The 25,017-nt window shown below is 49.8% G+C and overlaps 1 protein-coding gene and 1 long non-coding RNA gene across 4 annotated transcripts in view; one reads left to right on the top strand and one right to left on the bottom strand.

Moving 5' to 3' along the window:
- Positions 1–559: 559 nt before the first annotated feature.
- Positions 560–9,756, bottom strand: LOC309658101. 2 transcript variants are annotated; one of them, XR_014262035.1, is made up of 3 exons: positions 9,560–9,756; positions 8,845–8,982; positions 560–6,981 (listed from the first exon to the last, which is right to left on the bottom strand). It is a non-coding gene; the product is annotated as an uncharacterized lncRNA (long non-coding RNA). The 2 variants fall into 2 exon arrangements; XR_014262036.1 differs by having other exon boundaries at positions 9,569–9,756.
- A 113-nt stretch (positions 9,757–9,869) lies between these two features.
- Positions 9,870–25,017, top strand: part of ELAVL1 (ELAV like RNA binding protein 1) — a 37,201-nt gene continuing 22,053 nt past the window's right edge. Inside the window, exons 1-2 of one of the 2 annotated variants that reach the window (XM_082456283.1) lie at positions 9,870–10,052; positions 23,999–24,187. In XM_082456283.1, coding sequence (XP_082312409.1) covers positions 24,016–24,187 — 172 coding nt within the window. In that variant the 5' untranslated portion in view covers positions 9,870–10,052; positions 23,999–24,015. The remainder of the gene's footprint in view (positions 10,053–23,998; positions 24,188–25,017) is intronic. The other variant, XM_082456282.1, reaches the window with a different exon arrangement.

Raw genomic sequence — 25,017 nt, 5'->3', positions numbered from 1 at the left:
CCCGCCCCAGAACGGAAGCCTGTGTGTGGGCTGAAGGCTCCTACCTCTGGAATGTGAGGCCCTGGGAGGGAGACAGAGCTGAGGAGTAGTGCTTTCTCCCTGCCCCCCGCTCCGCATCCCCACCCCAGGCCTGACCTACTCTGACCTCTGGGTCTCTGCAGCACCCGGAAGGGAAGGGAGTCAGACGGTGTGCTAAGGACACTGCATCCGTCATTGGACAGGGAACAATCTAGTTCACCCAAGGGACACTAGACAGCAGGTGACAGGGCTCGTGACAGGAGGAGGGGTGAGTTGGGGCGGGGGTTCCCCCCTCCAGCTCCTTGTTGCCGCCACCCTACAGGGCTCAGGTCGGTGACGTCCCTCAAATACAGGCCCCTTGAGTCCGACGGGTCTTGCTTGGGTCTGGGCGGGAGTGGGTGCCCATCTCACCCGCTAAGGAGGGGAGCCCTGATGGGGTGGGGGGGACAGAGCGGGGTGGGCTCTGCCGCGACATGGTGAAACCGGGCTGGTGTCTTACTGCCGTTGGCCCTTGAGAGCAAGTTGGCTTCTGGTTCATTAGGTCAGCAGACCTTTGACACCTACTGGGTGCCAGGCTCCGTGCTGGCCGCTGGGGGTGATAAGGCCAGCAGTTCCCTCAAAGAGCCCGCAGAGGCTGGGGAGGGCAGGGCTCTCACTCTGCTGACCTCTGAACCGAGAGCCAAACCCTGTGACGGCGCCCCATCTCCCAAGGTGGCGTGGGAGCAGAGTGACTGCATTTCTGGGGGAAGGGACGAGGGGGTGGGAAGAAGGGGCGGGGTGGGAGGAAGGAGGGCTGCGGTGATCTGAGTAGAGAAAGCCCCGGCTAGAGAAAGCCCCTGCGCAACTGCGCAGTGGTCCTGGGAAAAGGGGGAGGCGAGCATGTATTCAGTGGGACTTCCCTGGGGTGAGCCCAGGAAAACCCCTGCTCCTGGAGGGGAGGGCTGGTCTGGGGTGACGGCCCACCTCTCCCACCACCACTGGCTCCTGCCCCTGCTGTGGCCAGCCTCTGGGCATTTCCATGTGGCCCCTGGCTGTGTCAGAGCCCCTGAGGTATGGCTCTCCGCCCACCCACTGGAGCCCCAGGGCTGCTCCATCCACCAGAGAATGCGGTACCCAAACCCCAGAATCCCCCTGACCTATGGAAGACTGGGCGGGGCCTGTGTGTGCCGAGGGCCACCTGAGCTCCCCCGCCCACGCCCAGTGGGCTGCGGCAGAATTACACGCTCCCCCAGTGTTACGAGCTGGATGGTGTCCCCCTCCCCCGAATTCATATGTTGAAGCTTTAGCCCCCAGGACGTCAGAATATGACTGTCTTTGCATTTAGGGTCTTTAAAGAGGTCTTGGAGTTAAAAATGAGGACAGGGTGGGCCCTAATCCAATATGACTGGTGTCCTTATAAAATGGGGAAATTAGGACACAGACAGACGCACAGAGGGAAGACCACGTGAGGACACGGGGAGAAGACGGCCGTCTGCAAGCCAAGGAGAGAGGCTTCAGAATGAAACCAACCTTGACCCTGGACTTCTCGCCTCCAGAACTGTGAGGAAATGTGTTTCTGTTGCTTAGGCCCCCAGCCTGTGCTTTCTTTTGGCAGCCCTAGTGACCTCACACACCCAGGATGCACCTGAGGAAGGTGGCAGCCCATTGGGTGCCTAGGGATGTGTGTGGGGGAACGAAGATGAAGATGGACCCTCTCTCCGTGGCCTCGGTTTCCTCCTCCTCCCGTGTTAACCTGAAGCCATCACTTTAACTGCACCACTGAGGATGCCCACTTCCCTCCACCCTCGAGCATCTTAAGCCGCTGGACCCTGGCTGGATGGAGGAGTGGAAATAACACCCCACAGACACTACCACGAACCCAAGACCCTCCACCCCAGCTGGGTTCTCCTTCCCCAGAGTGGTCCATGAAAACCATCCCCCTGGCCCCTCCCCTCTCCCCAGCTCCCACGCCCACCCCCAAGTTATCTGCGTCCTGCTCAGTCCTTCCCCCTGCCCACCCAACAGTACCCAACTCACAGGCTTATGGTGAGGATTAAACTGCGCCCCCACAGTGCTCAGCCCACGCCTGAGAGGCACTCTTACTCCACGTGGTCGCGGGGCTCCTGCCCATCATTTCTAGAGGATGCGCAATTCCCCAAGCCAGCTGCATCTCTGGGCGTCTAGATCACCGCCAACCTTTTACTCATTGAAAGGAGTTCCCCGGTAGCCTAGTGGTTAGGAATCTGGGCTTTCACTGCCGTGGCCTGGGTTCAATCCCTACTCATTAAAGGCTGTAAGAATAGCCCTTCCACTGGGGGCTCAGGACACTTTTCAGTGGTTTAACCAAAGGGTGAGACTATGAGACTATGACCCCCGTAAGATGCTGGGTAAGTATCTTCCAAAGGTTTTGGAATTTTCTGGTTATCACGGCCACCACCCTGAGGAAAGCCAGTGTCCGGGGGTCCCGGCAGCCCTGGAATGATCTTCTTAACCAGCCCGCACCCGAGGGCCACTCTGAGGTTTGTTGACTCTCTCTCCCCCCCGTGAAATGTCTGTTTCTGATCTTTGCTCCTTGGGTTCTTATCAATTTGCGTGAGCTTTTAATAGCTGATAACACACCTGGCTTTTCCTTTGGCGCAACTTGCTTGTAACTATGCACGATCAGAGGTTAGCACGCGTGGAGCACTCCGAGACATGCCACCGGCTGTGCTTTTGGACCTTTCGTCTGGGGAGCTGGGTGGTTTGAGGGTTTCCTGCTACATGGAATGTGGGAGTTGCCAGGGTGGGGCAGAGGCCCGTAATGGGAACACCCACCCCTGGTTGCACTTGCCCCATCATATCAGGACAGGTGGGAGGCACCCTGGCAAATCCACGGGCCCCTGGCCTGCTTCCCATGGGAGGCTGGACGAGGAACAGGGCTGGAGAATGGTCACAGCCAGTTGAGCCAACGACTGAGAGGCACACAGCCTCCATCTCATTTACAAAGAAAAGCTTTGGGAAAACAGCCTGGCAGTTCCTCAAAAAGTTAAAGTTATTTTGTCATCCAGCCACTCCACTCCTAGGTATCCACCCAAGAGAAATGAAAACATATGTTCATACAAACACTTGTCCAGAAACGTTCACAGCAGCATGATTCACTAAAGCCAAAAGGTGGAAACAGCCCAGAAAACGTCCATTGATGGATGAATGGATCAACAAAATGTGGTCCATCCACACAGTGGAATACTACACAGTCCTAAAAATGAATGAGGTACTAAATCACACTACAGCACAGACGAACTTTGAAGACATGATGCTCAGGGAAAGAAGCCAGGCACAATAGGCCACATATTGTATGATTCCATTTACGTGAAGTGATCAGAACAGGAAAATCCATGGAGTCAGAAAGTAGATTAATGGTTGCCAGGGGCTAGGGGAAGGGCTGCTAATGGGCATGGGGTTCCTTCTTGGAGTGATGAAAATGTGCTGGGATGAGATATTGTGAATATACTAGAAACCACTGAATTTCTGCTTAATTTTTTTTTTTTTTTTTTTAAGAAGCACTGCAAAAAGCCCAGCAGAGACATGTAAAACATTTAGAGACAGAGCAAGAAGGAGAACCTGTATGGCATGAAAAAGAACAGTTGGATTTTTTTTAAAAACCCAGAAATGTTAAAAATGGGAAAAAAAAAAAAAAGTGACACAGCGGTTACTACCTGGTCACTGGCAGAAATGAGGAGGGTGACGTAATGGTGGAAGTGAAAGTGATCATCGTCAATAACACAGTGACCCTCAGAATCAAAGCTGTTGGGCCGGTTCTAACCTTTGACCCAGTGGGAGATAAAATGCCACTGCTGTTCTTGCCGGAAGGTCACCCGAGTGGAAGGGGCATGGGTCAGATCCAGAAAGGTAATTCTGGAAACCAACACTTGCCACGCTCACTCAGGCCAGTGACCCATGTGATCTCATGCTGGGGCATTTGGGGACCTCGCTTCTCAGATGAGTTGGGGAGCCCTTCCTGCTCTCCCGGGCACTAAGCACAGAATTTCCTTTATGGGCCTGCGCCACAACGGTTGTCCTAGGCATCATCTGCTCTGCTTGGGGCCTGCTCTACGTGTGTCCCTGGTGCCCCCTGTTTTTTACCAATAAGCACACGGAGGCTCGGGGACGTTATCAGCACAGCAGTTCCTGGACGAAAGCCCTGTGTTTCTGTGCCCGCTCCAGGGCCAGGCTCTTCGGATGAGAAATGTGTACAAGTAGGAAGCACGGGGGACCCACACCCGGAAGGAGCCAGCGCCCGTGGCTACCCACTCTTCCAACACTGAAGTAATCAGGCCCGTGAGCTCCAAAGGGTTGCCCACCCAAAAATAAACTCAACCGTCCAGGGAAAAGTCAATACAGCTTTCTGGTTTTCTAAATAACTCACCTATTCAGCACTTGCGATGGAATCAGGTTGAAGTCGGGCCCCAAAGAGCTCAAGTGCCGGAAGGTTCTTTGGGCTCGACCAGGCTGCCCGGCTTCTGTCCTCAGGATGGGTGCTCTGCTTCAATGCCTCGGCTCTGTTTGGGGGCTGACCAGTGAACGGCACCCCTGACATTTAAACCTATTGTTTTTGGCCGTGCTGTGCAGCCTGCGGGATCTCAGCTCCCCCACCAGGGATTGAAACTGTGCCCCCTGCAGTAGAAGCGCTGAGTCCTAACCACTGGACCGCCAGGAAGTTCCCTAAACCCATTTCTTATGTCCCCAAGATACCTCCCCACACACATTTGGAGCCCTGTAAGTGGTCCAGATGTCATGGCTTCCCCATTGCTGTGCCTGATGACTCGGGCCACCACCACCTCCACACGTGACTGTCACTAAGTCCCAGAGATCCCACCTCTAAGACATCTGGAATCCTCCTCCTCTCCATATCCCGCCCCATGCCTGCTTTGACAGCTCTCCCGAGGGGTTTTCTTGACAGCCTTCCTCTTTTGAAGAGTGCACACCCCGCTTGCCTCTGGGTCCCTTCCTTCTAACAAATAAGCAAAGAATCATGTTAAGTGTCTCATTTAAAATTCTCTTTGGCTGAAAGACAAATTCTTTTAGGTGCCCACTGCCTAGGGCAGGAATATCAGGGTCCTGTGGCTGCTACAGTAAATGACAACAACCTTGGTGGCTTAAAACAAGACACATTTATTATCTTACAGTCCTGGAGGTCAGAAGTCCAAAGTTAAGTCTTACCAGGCTAAAATCAAGGTACTGGCGGGTCTGCGGTCCTTCTGGAGGTGCTAGGAGAGAATCTGTTTCCCTGCCTTTCCTGGCCTCTAGAGGCTGTCTGCATTCCTTGGCTCATGGCCACTTCCTCCATCTTCAAAGACGTCAATGGCATCACTGCTTATAGTACTGTTGCGTCTCCTCCTCTGCCCCTCCTGCCTCCCTCTGATAAGGACCCTTGTGAGGACACTGGTCTCATACAGGTAATCCAGGGTCACCTGCCCATCTCCAGATCCTTAATCCCATGTGCAAAGTCCCTCTTGCCAGGTCAGGGAACATCTTCACAGGTCCAGGAGACCAGGACATGGACCACTTGTGGGGCGGTTATTCTGCCCACCACAGCAAGACCAACCTACTTTTTCTGAAAAGGGCCCCAGGGTAAATATTTTAGGCTTTGTGGGCCATCTGATCTCTGTTGCCAAGATTGGCTACACAATTTATAGAGCCTGGTGCAAGATAGAGACATGGGGCTCCTCATTCATAGATTAAGAATTTCAGAACAGTGACAGTAGAAGTGCAGGGCCCTGTGTCACTGCATCGTTTACGTGGCCAGAAAGCGGGCCCTGCCTGAGCAAGTCCACCTCTGCTCCTGTGGCCCGAAAGCAGCCACCAGCAACACGTGGACGACAGGTGCAGCCGTGTTACCATCAAACTTGATGGATGCTGAAACTGCACTTCATGTAATTTTCCCATGTCACAAAATGCTATTCTTCTTTTGGTTTTTTCCAGCCATTTAAAAATGTAGGGACTTCCCGGGTGGCACAGTGGTTAAGAATCTGCCTGCCAATGCAGGGGACACGGGTTTGATCCCTGGTCAGGGAAGATCCCATATGCCGCAGAGCAACTAAGCCCCTGCACCACAACTACTGAGCCTGTGGTCTAGAGCCTGCGAGCCACAACTACTGAGCCCTCATGCCACAACTACTGAAGCCCGCACGCCTAGAGCCCGTGCTCTGCAACAAGAGAAGCCACCGCAATGAGAAACACGCCCACCACAACAAAGAGTAGCCCCTGCTCTCCGCATCTAGAGAAAGCCTGGGTGCGGCAACAAAGACCCAACGCGGCCAAAAATAAATAAATAAAATAAACAAATTTATTAAAAAAATAATAATTAAAAAAAATGTAAAAATCGTTTGTAGCTCACAGGCTGTACAAAAAAAAAGGCGTGGGTGGAATCGGGCTGTAGTCTGCCGGCTCCTGGTCTGATGGATAAAATCCCACCTTCCATGCCTGACTCTCTAGGGCCCTTTGCAGCTGGAGACAGACACCTCTCCAGTCCCATCTCACCGTCCTCCTTCCTCATAACCTGCACTTGGCGTGTCCCACCGCTCCCTGCTCCCGAACCACGCTCGGGAACAAAAGCTGTGCCTCTGCTCTGGCTGGTCCCTCTATCTGGAAGCCCCACTTCCCACATCCTCTGGCTGGTAGGCCCTTGCTCCTGCTGTCCTCTGGCCCAGACGCTGCCCTCATGAGAGGTGGTGCTCTATACCTGGCCCTCGTCACACTAACTGGGTTTATGTGTCTACATGTCCTCTTCTCCCTTGCAGCAGTGATGTGCTCAAGAGCAGGAACCCAAGCTGAGTCATCTTTCTGTCTCCTGATCTCACGGACCCTCAGAGCATGTGCTTAGAGAGGAAACAAGGATAACCTGGGGACTTCCTTGGAAGTCCGGTGGTTAGGACTCGGCACTCAGTGCTTTTACTGCCAAGGGCTGGAATTCGTTCCCTGGTTGGGGAACTAGGATCCCACAAGCTGCGCAGCGCGGCAAAAGAAAAAAAAAAAAGATTGATTAAACTAATAAATGGGGGGAAGAAGAGCTAAGTCTTTCATGCAGAAGAATTCCATATAACTTAAGTAGATATCCACCCTTGAGGAGGGGAACAGACATCTCCACTCTCCGTGTGGGCTGCACGTAGTGACTACCTTCCAAAGGAAAGAGGGGAAAAGTGACTTTATAGTGGAGAAACCTGACAAATACTAACTCTGCCAGGTGATGAAAGCCAATATCAACATGCATAAATAAAGTTGATAGTATGTATCCTTGATATGATGTAAGAAGGATGGTACTTTACCTCTTTGGTCTTCCTCCCCCAAACCCATCATCCCAGTATTACCATGAGAAAAATACCAGACAAATGCCAATATAGGGACATCCTACCAAATATTTGACCAGCCCTTCTCAGAACCATCAAGACCATCAAAAACAAGGAAAGTTGGAGAACCTGCCAAAGCCAAGAGGAGCTTAAAGAGACAGGACAACTAAGAGAACAGATTTTGGGACTTCCCTGGTGGTCCAGCAGTTAAGACTCCACACTCCCAATGCAGGCGGTCCGGGTTCAATCCCTGGTCAGGGAACTAGATCCCGCATGCTGCAAGCTGCAACGAAGATCCCACGTGCCGCAACTCAGACCCAGTGCAGCCAGAAAAATAAATATTTTTTTTAAAAAAAAAGGGATTTTTTTTTTTTTTTTTGGCTGCACCATGCGGTATGTGGGGTTTTAGTTCCCCGACCAGGGATCAAACCCATGCCCCCTGCAGTGGAAGCCCGGATTCTTAACCACTGGACCTCCAGGGAAGTCCCAAGAATAGATCTTAAAAAGTTCTCATCACAAGGGAAAAAAAATTGTAACTATGTGTGGTGATGGAGGTTAATCATTAACCAAACTTATTGTGATCATTTTGCAATATATACATGTATCAAATCATTATGTTGTATACATAAAACTAATGCAATGTTGTATGTCAATTATATCTCTTTTTAGAGAGAGAAGACAACTAAATGTAATGTGGTATCCTAGATGAGATTCTGGAAGAGAAAAAGGACATTAGGTAAAAACAAAGGAAATCTAAACAAACATGAACTGTGGTTGACAATAATGTATCGATATTGGTTCATTAAGTGTAACAAATGTATCATACTAATGAAAGATGTTACAAATAGGGGAAACTGGGTATGGGGAAAATGGCAACCCTGTATCTTCTATGCAATATTTCTGCAAATCTGAAATTCTTCTAAGAAATAAAGTCTATTAATGATAGCAAGGATAAAGCACAGATGAATGAATGAAAGACTACATTATTCATCATGGTGACAGTGACTATAGCTGCCCTCTCACAGAGCTATTGTAAGGACTCCATAGAACCCACATAAAGCATTTAGCACACAGTACAAGCTCAACTCAGAGCACTGGACTCATCGACATTCTACTAAATCTATGCCATCCACTCTGGGAGCCACGAGCTCTAGGTGACCAAATTTAAATTAAGTAAAAGTTAAGTACATTAAAAACTCAGTTCTTCAGTGCCACCAGCCACACGTCAAGGGCCCAAAAGCCACATGGAGCTAGTGGCTATTAAATTAGGCAGTGCTGATAAAACAAAACAAAACAAAAAACAAACAAAAAAAACAAAAAAACATGCCCATCATCTCAGAGAGTTCTACTGGACAAACACTGCACAAAACAATAAATGGCATAATTACTGGTTCAGTGTTCTTGACTCCTTGGGGTCCTTCTGCAAATCCTATCTTCTCAACCTTCCTGACAGCCCTCTTTCAAAGTGCAACCTCCATGCCCCCCACCCTTGCCCTATGTCCAATTTACTTTTCAGTCTTACCACTTTTCACCACTTGGTGTGGAATCCACTTGATTTCTCTCCTGCCTCCCCATCTAGCTCTGCATGGTCCGATGCGGTAGCCGCTATCAGTTGTGGCTGCTGAGCCCTTGAAACGTAGCCAGTCTAACTTCAGATGGGCTGTGAGTGTAAAAGACATACCAGATTTCAAAGGCATGAAAAGAAAAGAGAATGTAAAAAGATCTCATACCTTTTTATATTGGTTACACGCTGAAATAACATTTTGGACATAAATTGGGTTAAATAAAACACATGATTAAAATTAACATCACCTGTTTCTCTCTCTCTCTCTTTTTTTTTTTTTTTCTTTTAGTATGGCTACGAGAAATTTTAAATTATGCACGTGGGTAACATTTGTGGTTCGCTTACATTTGTCATGACAGCGCCAGTCTAGAATGTCAGCCAAATAGAGGCAGGTATTTTTGTCCACTGTCCATACAGTGACTAGCACACAGTAGGCGCTCAATTAAATTTTAATGAATGGATGTTAGGCAGAGCCTCTGGAAACCCGCTAGCTCTAATAATCAACACTGATGGAATACTGATCACGTCCCAGGCCCCACCTCCTCACTACACCTGATAAGGAAACTGAGGCCTGGCGAGGTGACGTCAGCCCATGCCCAACGACACGTAGTGCAGAAACGTCGGGGCCGGGATTCGAACCCGGGTCCTGTCCCCACAGCCCTGGCGCGCTTACCATTCCTACCTCGCAGGGTGGTGACGGCGGCCGCGGCGGCGGCGAGACAGACAGGCGCGAGACCCACAGCATGCCCTCGACAAGGGGCATGGCTCTTCGGCCACCGCCTTCCATCGGCCTCCGTGGGCCAGGCCCCAGCCTGCCCCCTCCGCGGCCATCGATGGCCACCCGCGTCTCTGCCTGCAGCCGAGCCCTTCGCAGGCGGCGCCAGACGGAAGTCCCGCCCCCGCCGCGCGCCCCGGGTCGCCGCGACAGCAACGCGGGCCAATGAGGAGCGCGCCGTGGCGGACGCCGGCCAATGGGCGCGCGCGCCGGGGGGGCGTGTCCGGGCCGTGGGCCGGAGCGGGTCGTGCGCGCTGAGGAGGAGCCGCCGCTGCCGTCGCCGTCGCCGCCGCTGCCGCCACCGCTACCGAGGCCGAGCGGAGCCGTTAGCGCCGCGTCGCCGCCGCCCGCCCGCCCCGGAGCAGACCCGGGCCCGCCCGCCCGCTTCCAGGTGAGGCGGGGGCCTTTGGCGGCGCCCGACGGAGTAGGCCGCGGCAGGCCTGAGCTCGCCTGGCCGGGCCGCGGGCGCTCGCGGGCCTGCACCGGTCGAGGCCCAGGCCGCGCCGGGCCGGGAGGGGACGCGCGCGGGCCTGGGCGAGCGGGCTGGGGCCGGCCGGTGTGGGCGCCGGCGACAGGCCCCGGGCCGGATTCCTCGGCCGCCGTGAGGGCCGGGATAGGGGGGCACGGCGTGGGCACGCGCCTGGCGGCCGGGTTCTGAGGCCGGGCCCGAGTAGCCTTGCAGGCCGGGTATCCGGGGGCGGGAGAGCGAAGCCAGAGGCGAGGGAGTGGGGTGGGCGTCTTCCGCGCGCAGAGGTCACGGCCCACGGGCTCGCTCCCCCGGGAAATCCTACACATTCTTTTGTGGTCGTTGTCAGAGGACCGCGGCCGATCTGAGGTCCTCCTAGAAGTGTGCAAACCCTTCAGTATGTATGAGAGTCCTAGAAAAAAAATACATTTTTTGAACGCCATCTCTAACAAACAATTTTGGGGCGTGGGACGTTTGGATTTGCAAAGTGTGTGTGTGTGTGTGTGACACACTCCCCCTTACTGCAAGTATTCATGGGGGATCCGGATAGCCAATGCTCCAGAAGTGGGACGATGGGGAGGAGGATTCACTAGAGAAGGGTTTCTCCGCCTTGGCACTACTGACATTTTGGGTCTGATCATTCTTGGTTTGGGGTGGGGGGAGCTGTCCTGTGTATTGTAGGATGTTGGGTATCATCCCTGGCCTCTACCCGCTAGACGCCAGCAGCGTCCTCATCCCCCAGTTGTGAAGATCAAAAATATCTGCAGACATTGCCCAAAGTATCACACACATACACACTCACACGTGTGAGAACCACCACTGGACTAAATGATCTTCCACTAAAAGGTCCCCTAGCCCCATCTCTGATGCCTTGGAATCCAGTGCTCCCGAGACGTTGAACAAACTCAATTGTGGGAGCCTTAGTTTTCTTACCTGTAAAATGGGATGGATGAGAATATTGCCGTGCAGATTTAAGGGTGTGGGAAGCCCCTTGCATTGTGCGTGACCTGTGCTTGGTAGACACTGAATTTATAATGTTATAAGTAGTCGACAGTAATATTTAGTGGGGATTTACTGTGTGCTTTCTACTCACAGATGTTTATCTCCAGCCCTTGAGGTAGGTGCTGTGTGTTGTAATTTCCATTTTAGGGACAAAGAAACTGAGGTTTCGATGGGTCACTTAATGAGACCACTCTCACACAGGAAAGTGGCTGATGGCAGGATTTGAACTCAGGCCCTCTGACTCAGAGTCCTTACTGTTAACTACTGGGCTTTACTGTTCTTATAATCCCAGGGCCTGGGGGACCCCGAGAGACATTCCATTCAATTGTCATTGAGCACTTTCAGTGTGCAGACCTCTGTGCTGGGATCTGTTATAAAATTATGCGACTTCAAGGCCCATGAAGAAGCCAAGATATAAGAACATCTCAAAATGTGGAAATAAATCACGTTTATGTGGAAGCACTTGGTTTTGAGGAGGCGGAGTTTCAGGTTGGATGTGTTCAATCTGAGGTCATGGGGCAGCAAGTGGAAAATGAGAGGAGAATTATGAAAATACCATCTTCCTAATGCCTTGCTTTTGCCTCTCTCACTCCCGCCTCCCATCTCTATCATCTTTCCACACTCCAGCAAGAGCTGTCTTTTTTAAATGCAGATCTGATTATGTTACTCCCAATTAAGAGTCTTTGGGTGGAAAAAAATTAATTTTTTAACCTTTTTAGGTGGCTTAAAAGCTAAAGTTTGGGATCCCAGGTCTTGCACTTTCTAACGCTCCCCTCTCTGAGTTCACCTGCATATAGGCCGTAAACTCTGACACCCTCTGCCTGTTGCCCCCACTGCCTGGAATGCCGTTTTCCTCCACCTAGAGATCTCTTTCTCATGCTGTGTGGCCCAGGTCAGAGCTCACTCACCATTTGAAGCCTCCCCTGACTGCCACTCTTTCTCTACCCACGCTGGAGTCAACTGTTACCTCGCCTGTGTCCCCATCTCATTCAATGGAATCAAATTAAATGCTGAATGGTGAAAGAAGTGCAGTTACCTCCTTTCACCCCTAGGTGGCAGTAGTGAAGCAGCGAGGCCGACCTGAGATTTTGGGTCAGGGGAAGACCAGAGGAAACCAGCCTAGGGAAGGGAAGTTAGGCTTGCTTCCCGCCTTTAACCAACTCTCTCCGCTCAGCTACTGTGTCCCAGGTCCTGTGCTAGGCTCTGGGGAGGCGCTGGTGATTGCGATGTGTGCATAGATCGTTTTAGCCCACTCTGTTGAGTGTGGTGATTGTTATGCGCTGGCTGATGGAAGCACAGAAACTGTTAACCTAGTCTTGGTGGGCAAAGGAGATCACAGAATGCTTCCCAGAGGAGGTGAAGCGTGAGGGGAGGAGTTAGCCAGGCCAAGACTGTGGGGAAGGGCTTGGCAGGAGACAGGGACAGCACCCGCAAAGGCACGGAGGCGGGAACATCTAGGTTGGTTCAGGGAACCACATGGGGTCTGGTGTCTCAGAGGTAAGAAAGGTGAAGTCAGGGGCGGCAAGAGGACTCGCACAGCTGGTGTGCAGACGGCTTGGCTGTTGGCCTGTAGGCCAGGCCAAGGGTGTCTGTTGGGCAGTTTCAGTCCACAAAGTGAAGGGGTCAGTTTTGCACGCTGGAGGGGGCTATTGCTGAAGGCCAGCAAACCACTGAGGAGGTGATTACTTTCCCATAAAGCAGAAAAGTCGCTAACATGGCCCAGGGCTGTAGTGGTCGGGAGAGAGAGGGGGTGGGTTTGAGACACGGTTAGGGGGTAAAGGACACAGGGCTCAGTGGGTGTTTAGCTGTGGGACGTGAGCTAGAGAAAACATGGGTGGATGATTCTGGGTCCCTGCCTGAGTGCCTGGCAGACGGACACGGTCACTAAGAGAAACAGAGAAGGCAGGAGAAGGAGCAGTTTAGAATGTAGACGTGGACAAAACAGCACATCACTCGAGGAGGGTGCGCGTACGTGGATATACAGACAGGAAGTGGGAAGGTGGCAGAAGGTGCTGTCCGTGTCCATATGTGTTGACGGGACTCGCTTATATGATCGCTGTCCATCCTCACTTGACCCGGGGCCTTGCGTGTACTGGCCAAGTCAGTGAGCACAGTTCTATAGACTGAGCACACGTAACCTTACCGCTTGCTTGTTGTTGCGGGGAATGGGGAGAAGTGGAAGAAATTGCCTCCTCGAGGAATTTACACCCTGAATTGGGGAGAAAAGACATAGATGTGTGAGATTAAAGTAATGAAAGGAGGAAGCCACGGGTGGTGACAGCATCGAGACTACTGAAAGAAATGATTGTCCGTTGCTTGGGTTTTGTTCTTGATGAAAGAGCCGGTGTCCAAACTGGTCACTGTGACCAGAGAGGTGTAGGCAACAGTTTCCAGGTGCGGCCAGCAGCCCGAGTGAGTAAGAAACGAGGCGAGTGCAAACAGGTCCGGAAGCCTGAGGGGACCAGTTTGGGCAGGCAAAGGGTCAAGAAGGTGGACTTGGAGATAAATCTAGAAAAGTATGCCACGGTCAGGTGGTAGAGGGTTTCTGGGCACAGTCAAGAGGTGAGCTCAGAAGATCGCTTTTCTGAGTGAGAGGTAAGGATGGACAGACCAGTCAAAGGCTTTTGCGGTACTGAGATGGTCTCGTACTGGCCTGAATTTGAGGGTCGGGACTGGGACTGCTTCTTTATCTTATACGCACACTGCCTTGCTCGTGCTGGCACGTGGTCGCACTCCGTGTGTGCTGGGCGAAGGAAGAGTTAGAAAGGAGCTCAGAAGTGACTGGATCCAGCTACCCGTCAGACAGACATTCATGCCAGAGGAAAGATTTACAGGAGAGGGAACAGTCCAGAGCAACCCAGTCACCACGAACAGAAATGGGGAGACAGAAGGAACAGGAGTGATCTGGAGGGAGAAGACCAAATGACTCGCGGTTTGAAATAATCGTGTGGCGGGGAGACCAGTTAGGAGTCAGTCTAGGCAAGAGGTGACAGGGACCTGAACAAGGATGATGGCACTGAGATGGGCGGAGAGTGAGACATCTCAGATGTAAAACTGGCAGAACTTGGTGCTTAGGTTTGGGGGATGGACAGAGGTGGCCTGGGGGACAAGTGTGTGCGTGTGCCACCAAATGAAGTAATTCGGGGGAGGAGGAGGTTTGAAGAGGGGGGCGAGGACCGGCGGAGAGGAGATGAGGGTGTTTGCAGCTGAGGGTGGGGAGGGCAGGGAGACACACGCTCACCTTCATTTTGTTGATAAAGTAAGAGTAGGGGGACAAGACTTGAATAAGGTTCATATCTTTGGTGAACAGATAAGGAGGCCCGCTGATTCGTCCAAGGTTATGTGTGCGACTGATGAGTGATTGAGCAGGACTACCAACGAGATCTTCCACGTTCCGTGGGGCGCTGCGCTCGTGGGCCCAGGCTGGTAGAACCGCATGTGGCTTCCGTGGAACCCAGGCCCATTAGAAATGGCCTCAAAGGTGTGGATCGGTTCCAGGGTCCCAAGGGGAAAGGGTCAAAGTGTTCCTTAGTAAACCTGAGGTGAGTGGTGAGGTGGGCGCTCACCAAGTGTCGGGAAGCGTGCTGAGAGCTGCAGAGCAGTGGGTAACACCCCAGTTTGCAGGCAAGGAAACGGAAGCTCAGGGAAAGGAAGTGACGTCCCCACAATGGTTTGGCTGATTAGCAGTAGGGTTAGTGTTGGAACTCAGGTCTGTCAAAGCCCGTGGGTTTTTCCCGCTGTGCCATGTTGCTTTGCAGTTCCCTGTGAGAGCCCTGGAGGGCCCTTGACCAGACAGAAAGAAGCCAGGACTCCTAACAGGGCTCTGGGTCTGATCAGGTCCCCTTGGGACCCATGGGGCACTTTGACTGGGCCAGACACCGGGCTGCACCTGATGGGCACCTGCTCTGCCCCTCCCCTGGGCTTCTCAGGCTGGCAGGCGTGGAGTTGCTGTGACTTAGATGAGCTGCCCCCACTGGGCAGCTTTCCCCTCTGTGGGCAGTGGGAAGGGACAGGTAAGGAAACGTGGACCAAGTCGACCTGAATGAGCCCTCACCTTGCATAGCAGTTATAATTGGGTCAGGTGGTACCTTCAGTTTTTTTCTGGCACCACAGCGTTTCTTGGGTGACCTTGCATTCCTAAGACTTTCACCTTGAAGAACTCAGGACTATACATCTGGAAAGGACTGCAGAAATAATTGAGTCCAAGCCCTGTTGTATGATGTGTGAAGTGTCAGGGTTGAGCCTGAGGTTATATTTGACTGTTCTAGTTTTGTTCGGGCCCAAGTAGTTTAGAAAGCCTGCTCTGTGACTATAAAATGAGACAGATTCTCATGGGTGCCTGATGGAATCCGGTCTTGCTCTTTTACATATGTACCATCTACACATGTTTTTGTGTCATTTATATTTATATATATACACACACACGTACACGCACATATATGTTGTATCTGTTCCTTACATACATAGTAGGTATACTACTGATGTGAACAACATCTCTGAAGTCACACAGACAACCAGGATTCTTTAAAATAGTGCAGTAGGGCTGAAAACCCTCAGAGATCATCCTAACAGGACTTCTGCATGGTATATCTGTTACCAGAAACATTTCCAAATCAGCAGGAATTGCTTTGCTAAACTAAGTTTCCCTTTTGCTCCCTGCAATTGACTTTGATTCTGTGGGTTGGGATGGGATGGGATGATTCTAAAAAAGTAATATACTAAGTGTATTAATAGACTGTCAGTACAATTTCCAGCCACCCTTCTTTAATGTAAAAGAATGCACCAAATACACATGATTCCCAGGTGAGTCTGAGACCCTGTGTCCGTCCCCGTCTCCTGTGTGTGCCTGCATGGTGCACCTACATTTTGCCAGGTACCTTGGGTTTACCTGGGGACCCTTGGCGACAGTGATGAAGCCTTGGGCCTCGAGGCTTTCGCCAACGCTGTGGGTGAAAAGCAACTAATTACGAGTTGGAGTGATTCATGCAGTAATAAAGGTTCACGCCAGTGGTATGCGAGCACTGAGAACTAGAGCAACCAAGCGTCCTGGGAGACTCTTTAAAGACAAGTGAGGAGGTGGTGGAGACGGAGGGCAGTCCCTGCCAAGGGAGCAGCCGTAACAAAGGCACAGGAAGATGAAGGTCTGCGGCGTGCTGGGGGAGCTCAAGTGAGGGGAGAAGGGGTCAAGCAGGGGCCATCGCTAAGGGCCTGGTGTTTCATCCTTGAAAGACTGCTCTGTAGCCACAGGTCAAGGCCTGGCCCTGCCACTGATTAATAGTGTGATGACTGCCCCTGAGCAGAGTCATGTAACCTCTGGGCCTCAGCAGGCAGTGACCCCACTGACAGGGAGAGCCGGGGGAGGGGCTAGCTTGATGGGGCTGAGTGCGGTGACCTGGAGGAGTCCACAGGACTGCCCCGCGGAGAGACACGCTGAACGAGAGGTGGCCAGAGGTGGCCGTGACTGGGAGTCATTGATTGTCAGGCAGGTGCCAAGGCCAGGTTGTAGTTGGTACTTGTGGGAACAGAGCTGGTTTGGCCCTGGATCAGATATGCAGATTTGGAAAGGGGCCTGGATGGCAGGGTGGCACTGAAGCACCGAGAAACTGTGCTCTTGGTGTTTGGGTTCTTCATTGTTGCCAGTTGACCAAGAATGGGGCCCGCAGGGGGCTGCTCAGCCTCGACTGGGCCCGTCAGTCATGAGGAGTCAGCATGCCGAGGAGCAGGGCGGTCGTGCAGAAGCTTCACTTTTTAAATCTTCTAAAATTTATTTTTTAATTCAGTTTTTGGTGTAGAGTTGAGTTTTGATAAATGAGTAGAGTCATGTGACCACCACCATGATCGTGATAGTGGAAAATTTTATTACCCGGGAAACAAAAGTATTTCCTCATGCTCCCCCTGTGTAGTCAACCCTTCCCCTGCTCCCTGCGCCCGGCAACCACTGATCTATCCCTGTGGTTTTGCCTTTTCCAGAATGGAATCATGCAGTAGCCTTGAGTCTGGTTTCTTTCATTGAGCAAAATGTATTTGAGATTCATACAAATTGCGTGAATATAGTACCTTTGTATTGCTGAGTAGTATTCCATTGTATGGTGTGCTATAGTTTATCCACTGAAGGTTTGAGGGACATTTGGGTTGTTCCAGTTTTTGGTGATTATGAAGAAAGCTGCTCTGCATGTAAATCAAAGAAGTTAAGACACTGCCTCACACCATACACAAAAATAAATAAAGACTTAAATATTAGACATGGCACCATAAAACTCCTAGAAGAGAACATAGGCAAAACATTCTCTGACATAAATTGTACCAGTGTTTTCTTAGGTCATTCTCCCAAGGCAATAGAAATAAAAGCAAAAACAAACAAGTGGGACCTAGTCAAACTTATAAGCTTTTGCACAGCAAAGGAAACCATAAACAAAATGAAAAAGACAACCTACAGATTGGGAGAGAATGTTTGCAAATAATGCTACCGACGAGGGCTTACTTTCCAAAATATACAAACAGCTCATACAACTCAATAACAAAAAAACAACTCAATCGAAAAATGGGCAGAAGACCTAAGTAGACATTTCTCCAAAGAAGACATACAGATGGGCAATAGGCATATGAAAAGGTGCTCAACATTGCTAATTATTAGAGAAATGCAAATCAAAACTACAATGAGGTACCACCTCACACTACTCAGAATGGCCATCATCAAAAACTCTACACATGGGACTTCCCTGGTGGTGCCGTGGTTAAGGATCCACCTGCCAATGCAGGGAGCATGGGTTTGAGCCCTGATCCAGGAAGATCCCACATGCCGCGGAGCAACTAAGCCCATGCGCCACAACTGCTAAGCCTGCGTGCCTAGAGCCTGTGCTGCTCCGCAACAAGAGAAGCCACCTCAGTGAGAAGCCCGCGCACTGCAACGAAGAGTAGCCCCCGCTTGCCACAACTAGAGAAAGCCCGCGCGCAGCAACAAAGACCCAATTCAGCCATAAATTAATTAATTAATTAATTTAATTTAAAATATATATATATTTTAAAAACTCTACACGTAATAAATGCTGGAGAGGGTGTGGTGAAAAAGGAACCCTCCTACACTGTTGGTGGGAGTGTAAATGGGTACAGCCATTTTGGAGAACAGTATGGAGGTTCCTCAGAAAACCTAAAAACAGAGTTACCATATGATCCAGCAATCCCACTCCTGGGCATATATCCAGACAAAACTCTAATTCAAAAAGATACATGCACCCCTATGTTCATAGCAGCACTATTTACAATAGACAAGCCATGGAAACAACCTAAACGTCCATTGACAGATGAATGGATAAAGAAGATGTGTACATATACACAATGGAATATTACTCAGTCATAAAAAAGAATGAAATAATGCCTTTGCAGCTACATGGATGGACCTAGAGATTATCATACTAAATGAAGTAAGTCAGAAAGAGCAAGACAAATATCATATGATATCACTTATATGTGGAATCCGAAATATGGCACAGGGACTTCCCTGGTGGCACAGTGATTAAGAATCCTCCTGCCAATGCAGAGGACACGGGTTTGAGCCCTGGTCCAGAAAGATCCCACATGTGGCTGAGCAACTAAGCCTGTGCGCCACAACTACTGAGCCTGCACTGTAGAGCCCACGAGCCACAACTACGAAGCCCACGTGCCACAACTACTGAAGCCTAGAGCCCGTGCTCCGCAACAAGAGAAGCCACCACAATGAGCAGACCGCGCACCGCGATGAAGAGTAGCCCCTGCTCGCTGCAACTAGAGAAAGCCTGCGCACAGCAATGAAGACCCAGTGCAGCCAAAAATAAATAAATAAATTTTTAAAAATGATAAAAGATGGCACAAATGAACCTATCTACAAAACAGAAACAGACGTACAGACATAGAGAACAGACTTGTGGTTGCCAAGCGAGAGGGGAGGGATGGAGGGGGAGTTTGGAACTAGCAGATGCAAACTATTATATAGAGAATGGATAAACAAGGTCCTACTGTATAGCACAGGGAACTATATTCAATATCCTGTAATAAACCATAATGGAAAAGACTATGAAAAAGAATAAATAAATAAAAACCGAGTTAAAAAATGCATAAGGCTGCTATAAACGGTATTGCATAGGTTTTTTTTTTTTTTTTTAATTAATTAATTAATTTATTTTTTGGCAGTGTTGGGTCTTCGTTTCTGTGCGAGGGCTTTCTCTAGTTGCGGCAAGTGGGGGCCACTCTTCATCGCGATGCGCGGGCCTCTCACTATCGCGGCCACTCTTGTTGCGGAGCACAGGCTCCAGACGCGCAGGCTCAGTAGCTGTGGCTCACGGGCTTAGTTGCTCTGTGGCATGTGGGATCTTCCCGGACCAGGGCTCGAACCCGTGTCCCCTGCATTGGCAGGCAGATTCTCAACCACTGCGCCACCAGGGAAGCCCTGCATAGGTTTTTATATGAACAAAACTCTTTATTTCTCGTACGTGAGGACTAGGAAAAGGTTGCTGGGTCATATGGTAAGAGTATGTTTAGGCATAAGAAAGTGCCAGTCTGTTTCCCACAGTGGCTGTAATGTTTTTACATTTCCACCAGCAGTACATGAAAGTTCTAGTTTCTCCACATCCTCACCAGAAGTTGATATTGTCTGTTTTGTCATCTTTGTTTGCTTGCTTGCTTGTTTTGTTTGGTTTCAGGCCTCCTAAATGGGTAGTGGTATTTCGATGTGGTTCGTTTGTTTGTTTGTTGGCAGCACCGCACGGCTTGCAGAATCTTAGTTCGATGACCAGAGATTGAACCCGTCCCTCGGCAATGAAAGTGTGGAGTCCTAACCACTGGAGCGCCAGGGAATTCCCTTGATGTGGTTTTAATTTGTGTTTTCCTAATAACTGGTAATGTTGAGCAACTTTTCATGTGTTTATTTGCCATCCATATATCTTCTTTGGCTCAGTATCTGTTCACATCTTTTGCCATTTTAAAATTGTGTTGTTTGTTTTCTTATTGTTAAGTTTCAAAGGTTTTTTAAAAAAATATGTTTTGGATACAAGTCCTTTTTCAGATATGTGATTTGAATATTTTCTTCCAGTCTGTGGATTATAATTTTCCTAGCAGTGTCATTTGCAAGAGCAAAAGTTTTAAATTTTGATGATATCCAGTTTATCAATTTCTTTTAAATGAATTTGGCTTCTGGTATGGTATCTAAGAACTCTTTGCCTCACCTGGTGTCGCAAAGATTTTCTCCAAGAAATTTTTCTATTTTTTATATTTTAGAACAAAGGTCGGCACACTTTTTCTGTAAAGAGCCAGATGGTAAATATTTTCAGCTTTGTGAACCATATGGTCTCTGTCACAACTACTCAGCTCTGTCACTGGAGTGCAAAAGCTGCCATAGACAATTCATAAACAAATGCGAGTAGCTGTGTGCCAATAAAACTTTATTTATGAAAATAGGAGGTGGACTGAACAAATTTGGCCTGCAGGCCATGGTTTGCCAACCACTGTTTTAGGAAGCTAACTTTTTACCAGGCATAGAGGACACCCCACTCTGGATAATGAGAATGGGGTAATTACTGCCCAGTTTATCTTCCATGAAAGCAGGGTGAGGGAAAAGGCAGAAGAGTGGATGCCTAACTCAGAACAAGAGTGAAGAGAGAGGCGGATAAAGGAAAAAAAGAGGAAGGAGGAAGAAAAATGTGTGTGTCACATTTTGAGCAAATTTCAGCGTGCATTAGAATTCTTCAGAGTTAACCCTTGTACTTTGGTTCAGGCTTCAACAAATGTTTTTGTTTGTTTGTTTGTTTGTTTTTGAGCTAATGATCTATCTTAAAGCCTCATGGCCACAGAAGGTTTAATAGATTTGTGGAGTTTTTCCTGATTAAACCCGTTAATTCCTTGCTTTCTACTGAAAATTGTTATTTATTTAACCATCTCCCATTAATGACATACTTAGATTGTGTCCAGCACTTTACCAGCCACGGGGTCGGTGTTTTCCTCGCACATATTTTCCTGCATATGTATGATTATTTCTGTAGAGCAGTTTCCTACAGCTCTGAGTCAGAGGGTAGCATTCACATTAAACATTTTGATAGCACCTGCCATGTTATCCTTCCAAAAGGTTGTACCATGTCACACTCATATCGATGGTGCATAAGGGTGTTTCTTCCCCCTTACCCTTACTTACACTGGGTTCTATCCATCCTGGATTGTATTCCATCTGACTGACACAAAGTAGCATCTCTTTTTATTTTGCATTTTCCTCATTGTTTGTGAACTTGAGCTTCTTTTCATGGCTTATTAGCTCTATGAATTGCCAGCATCTATTAGTTGCAGCTCATGTATTTTGTCCACTTCTCTGCTAGTGATATGTGGGTTTTTTCTTTTTAATTTGCAGATGCCCCAAATCAACTTTTCTCAACCTCAGCAGTACTGACACTTTGGATTAGATAATTCTTGGTTGGGGCTGTCCTGTCCTGTGCCTTATGGAGTATTTAACAGCATCTCTGGCCTCTACCCACTAGATGCCAGCGGCACAGCACCACCCCCAGTCCTGATAGCCAGCAGTGTCTCCAGACACTGCCCCTGTCCCAGGGGCTGGGGGGCGGGGAGGTGGGCAGAATCACCCAGTGTGAGAAGCGCAGCTCTACATAAGATGATAGGGAGCAGGCATTTTCTCCCAGTCTGCTGCTTGTCTGTGTGTGATGCATTTGCCGTCCAGAAGTTTTTAACCTTATGAAGTCTTAAGTTTTCAATCTTTTCTTTTATGGCTCTTGATGCTGAAATATTTTATAAAGAGCAGGAAGCATAGAACATTTTCAAATAAATAAAAGAAATACTGGGAGACTGGACTAATTTTGCATGTTGTGTATGGTCTGAAGCAAGTGAGAGGGTGGAAAGGTAGAGAAGACCTGAATGTCTCCACCGGGAAACAGGGAACCAGACCTGATTCCTCTCTGCTTCTTGATTCGGGGCAGGTGGGAAATCCTGTGCAGGAGATGTGTTCAGGTTTCTATATAACCGCTGGCAAGGCTATTTTTAGAGGAGGCTAAATGCTCTTGACACTGGGCACTGGGTTGTTGTTTTTTTGGTTTTTTGTTGTGTTTGTGTTTGTGTTTTTTTTTTGGTTGCTCTGGGTCTTCGTTGCTGCGCGTGGGCTTTCTCTAGTTGCTGCGAGCGGGGGCTGCTCTTCCTTGTGGTGCGCGGGCTTCTCATTGCGGTGGCTTCTCTTGTTGCGGAGCATGGGTTCTAGGCGTGCGGGCTTCAGTAGTTGTGGCTCACGGGCTCTAGAGCGCAGGCTCAGTAGTTGTGGTGCACTGGGCTTCATTGCTCCGCGGCATGTGGGATCTTCCCGGACCAGGGCTTGAACCTGTGTCACCTGCATTGACAGGTGGATTCTTAACCACTGCACCACCCGGGAAGCCCTGGGCACTGGGTTTTGAAGCATAAAATTAGAACTGGGCAGTAGGAATCTGGAGAAAGGAGTGGGCTGCTCCCCTGTAACCTACCCCGACTGATGGGCAGCGGGGCCTTTTTCTCAGTGATGACATTTCAGCCCCACGGGGTGCCTGTTTCTTTAGAGGCAGAGACACAGGACATTTTGGACGAGGCAGGCGCAAAGCAGTGCCTGTGAGCAAAACCTAGAGTGAGTGGCGCTTCCAGAAGAGTGGTCTTGAGCCGACTCTAGTCCAAAGCCATCACTGTGCTCTGGTATTTGTCACTGAAAGTAAAGATTTGTGCAGGCGGCTAAAGGTATTCCAGAGCCTGCCAGCTTTGGAGACCAAGCTCCTCTAACAGGAAGAGAAATCGTAACCTCTTTCTTGGCTCAGTTGCTCTGTCTTGGGAATAAAGGGGCGCAGAGGACCATCGCCTGCCTGCTGGAGTACAGACAGGGTGTCTGGGTTGGGTGTTCAGGTGCACCTCGCAGGCTCCTCCGTGTACAGCTGCATCAGTAGTGCACATGGAGATGAGAGAAAGCAATCAGAGATCTTTGGAACGTTCTCAAGACAACCCACTTTTCCCAGGGGCTTGAATTGTGGTGCTGGAATTGTTTGTAGGTTTGTTTCTTTAAAGCCCTCTTGGTAAGTGGAAATGGTTGGACTTGGGCTTGTTTTGTTTTTGTTTCAGTAGACATTATTTTTAGAGCAGTTTTAGGTTTACAGAAAGATTGCAAAGAAAGTCCAGAGTGAGTTTCCATAAACCCCTCCTCCAACACAAAGTTTCCCCTATTATTAAATCTTGCCTTCCTGTGGTATTTTGTTGTAAGTGATGAGCCATTGTTATTACATACTAGCTAAAGCCCAGGGTTTGCCTTAGAGTTCACTCTTCATGTTATATGTTCTGTGGGGTTGGACAAATGTATAATGACATCTATCCATCATTACACCCTCATACAGAATAGTGTCACTGCCCTGTAAAACCCCCTGTGCTCTGCCTATTCACCCTCCCTCCCCGCAACTCCTGGCAACTACTGATCTTTTTGCTGTCTCTCTAGTTTTGCCTTTTCCACAATGCTGTATAACTGAGACCCTCTAGTGTGTAGCCTTTCAAGCTCTTCTTTCACTCAGCAGTGTGCATGTAAGGTTCCCCCATGCCTTTGTGGCTTCCTGGCTCCTTTCTTTTTGGCACTGAATAACACTCCATTGTGTGCATGTACCAGACAACTGGCGTGTGTTTCTCCATTCACCTACTGAAGGGCATCTTGGCTGCTTCCAGTTTGGGGGCAGTTATGAATAAAGCTGCTATAAACATCCACATGCAGGTTTTTGTGTGGACATAAGTTGAACTTCTAGGGTTGAAAAGAAAAATGTCTAAATGCAACACAGTCACGAGCGTTGCCTTAATATCCTGCATTATGAACATTTGGAATTTACTTCCCTTTTTTTTTCTCCCTGCAGATTTAAAAAAAAATACAATGTCTAATGGTTATGAAGACCACATGGCTGAAGACTGCAGGGATGATATTGGGAGAACAAATTTGATTGTCAACTACCTCCCTCAGAACATGACCCAGGATGAGTTACGAAGTTTGTTCAGCAGTATCGGTGAAGTTGAATCTGCAAAACTTATTCGGGATAAAGTAGCAGGTAAAGAAACAAGAGCCGTTTTTGTAAAGGGGGTACGTGTGGCCATCCTGCTAAGCACTGTCTTCTTTGCCTGTGACCCTGCAGTGCTCCTCAGCCAGGAAGAGCCACAGCCTTGAAATGATAGCTGTGAAGTTTCATTTTTATCTCAACTCTGTTTTGCCCCCACCCAGGTGTAAGATTGGACGTAGGTTCCCCAAAGAGAAAAATCCATCATAAGATGGAGAGTATATACAAAACACGACGGTGGGAGGGGAGGGAAAATGAGGAGACAGGAGAACAGGGACACTCTGAGAGCTGGAAGGGGCGTGGTGCCACGTGTAGAAGGGACTCTGGCCAGCGCCCTGCCCGGGGCAGGCCCAGGCAGGTCCACCCTGTCTTCCCAGGCTCACATACAAGGTCAGGCCCGCAGCAGAACACTGAGCCCCCTGTGGGCTGTCCTTCGTTAGGTTTGGGCCACCCTGACTGTCTGCTGTTGTGCTCTCAACTTAACATCTGAAACGGAGCTTGCACTCTCAGGGGGGCTGGAGCAGGGCAGCGGGTCATGGGCGGGCTGTGGGGTGGGCAGGCTGGCTCAGAGCCCCACCCTCCCACCCCGTCTCAGTGTCCCCATCCATGAAGTGGGGATGGTGGCTCCTACATGCTGATGCTGCCAGCTGCCTAAGGGTTTGCACGAGGCCCGGTGCCTGGTGAGGCCCTCCCTACAGAGAGGCTTCTGTTCTGAGAGCGTGGTTTCAGGGGCTCTGGAGAAAAACACGGGGAGACCAGGTCCTCCGAGGCACCTCTTCCTTTCTTTTCACCCCAGGGAGGAACGATTTAGGGAGCCCTCCTCC

This window comes from Balaenoptera physalus, assembly GCF_965194825.1.
Source record: "Balaenoptera physalus genome assembly, chromosome: 3".
NCBI classification, from domain to species: domain Eukaryota; kingdom Metazoa; phylum Chordata; class Mammalia; order Artiodactyla; family Balaenopteridae; genus Balaenoptera; species Balaenoptera physalus.
This window is presented reverse-complemented; position numbering and strand designations above follow the sequence as displayed.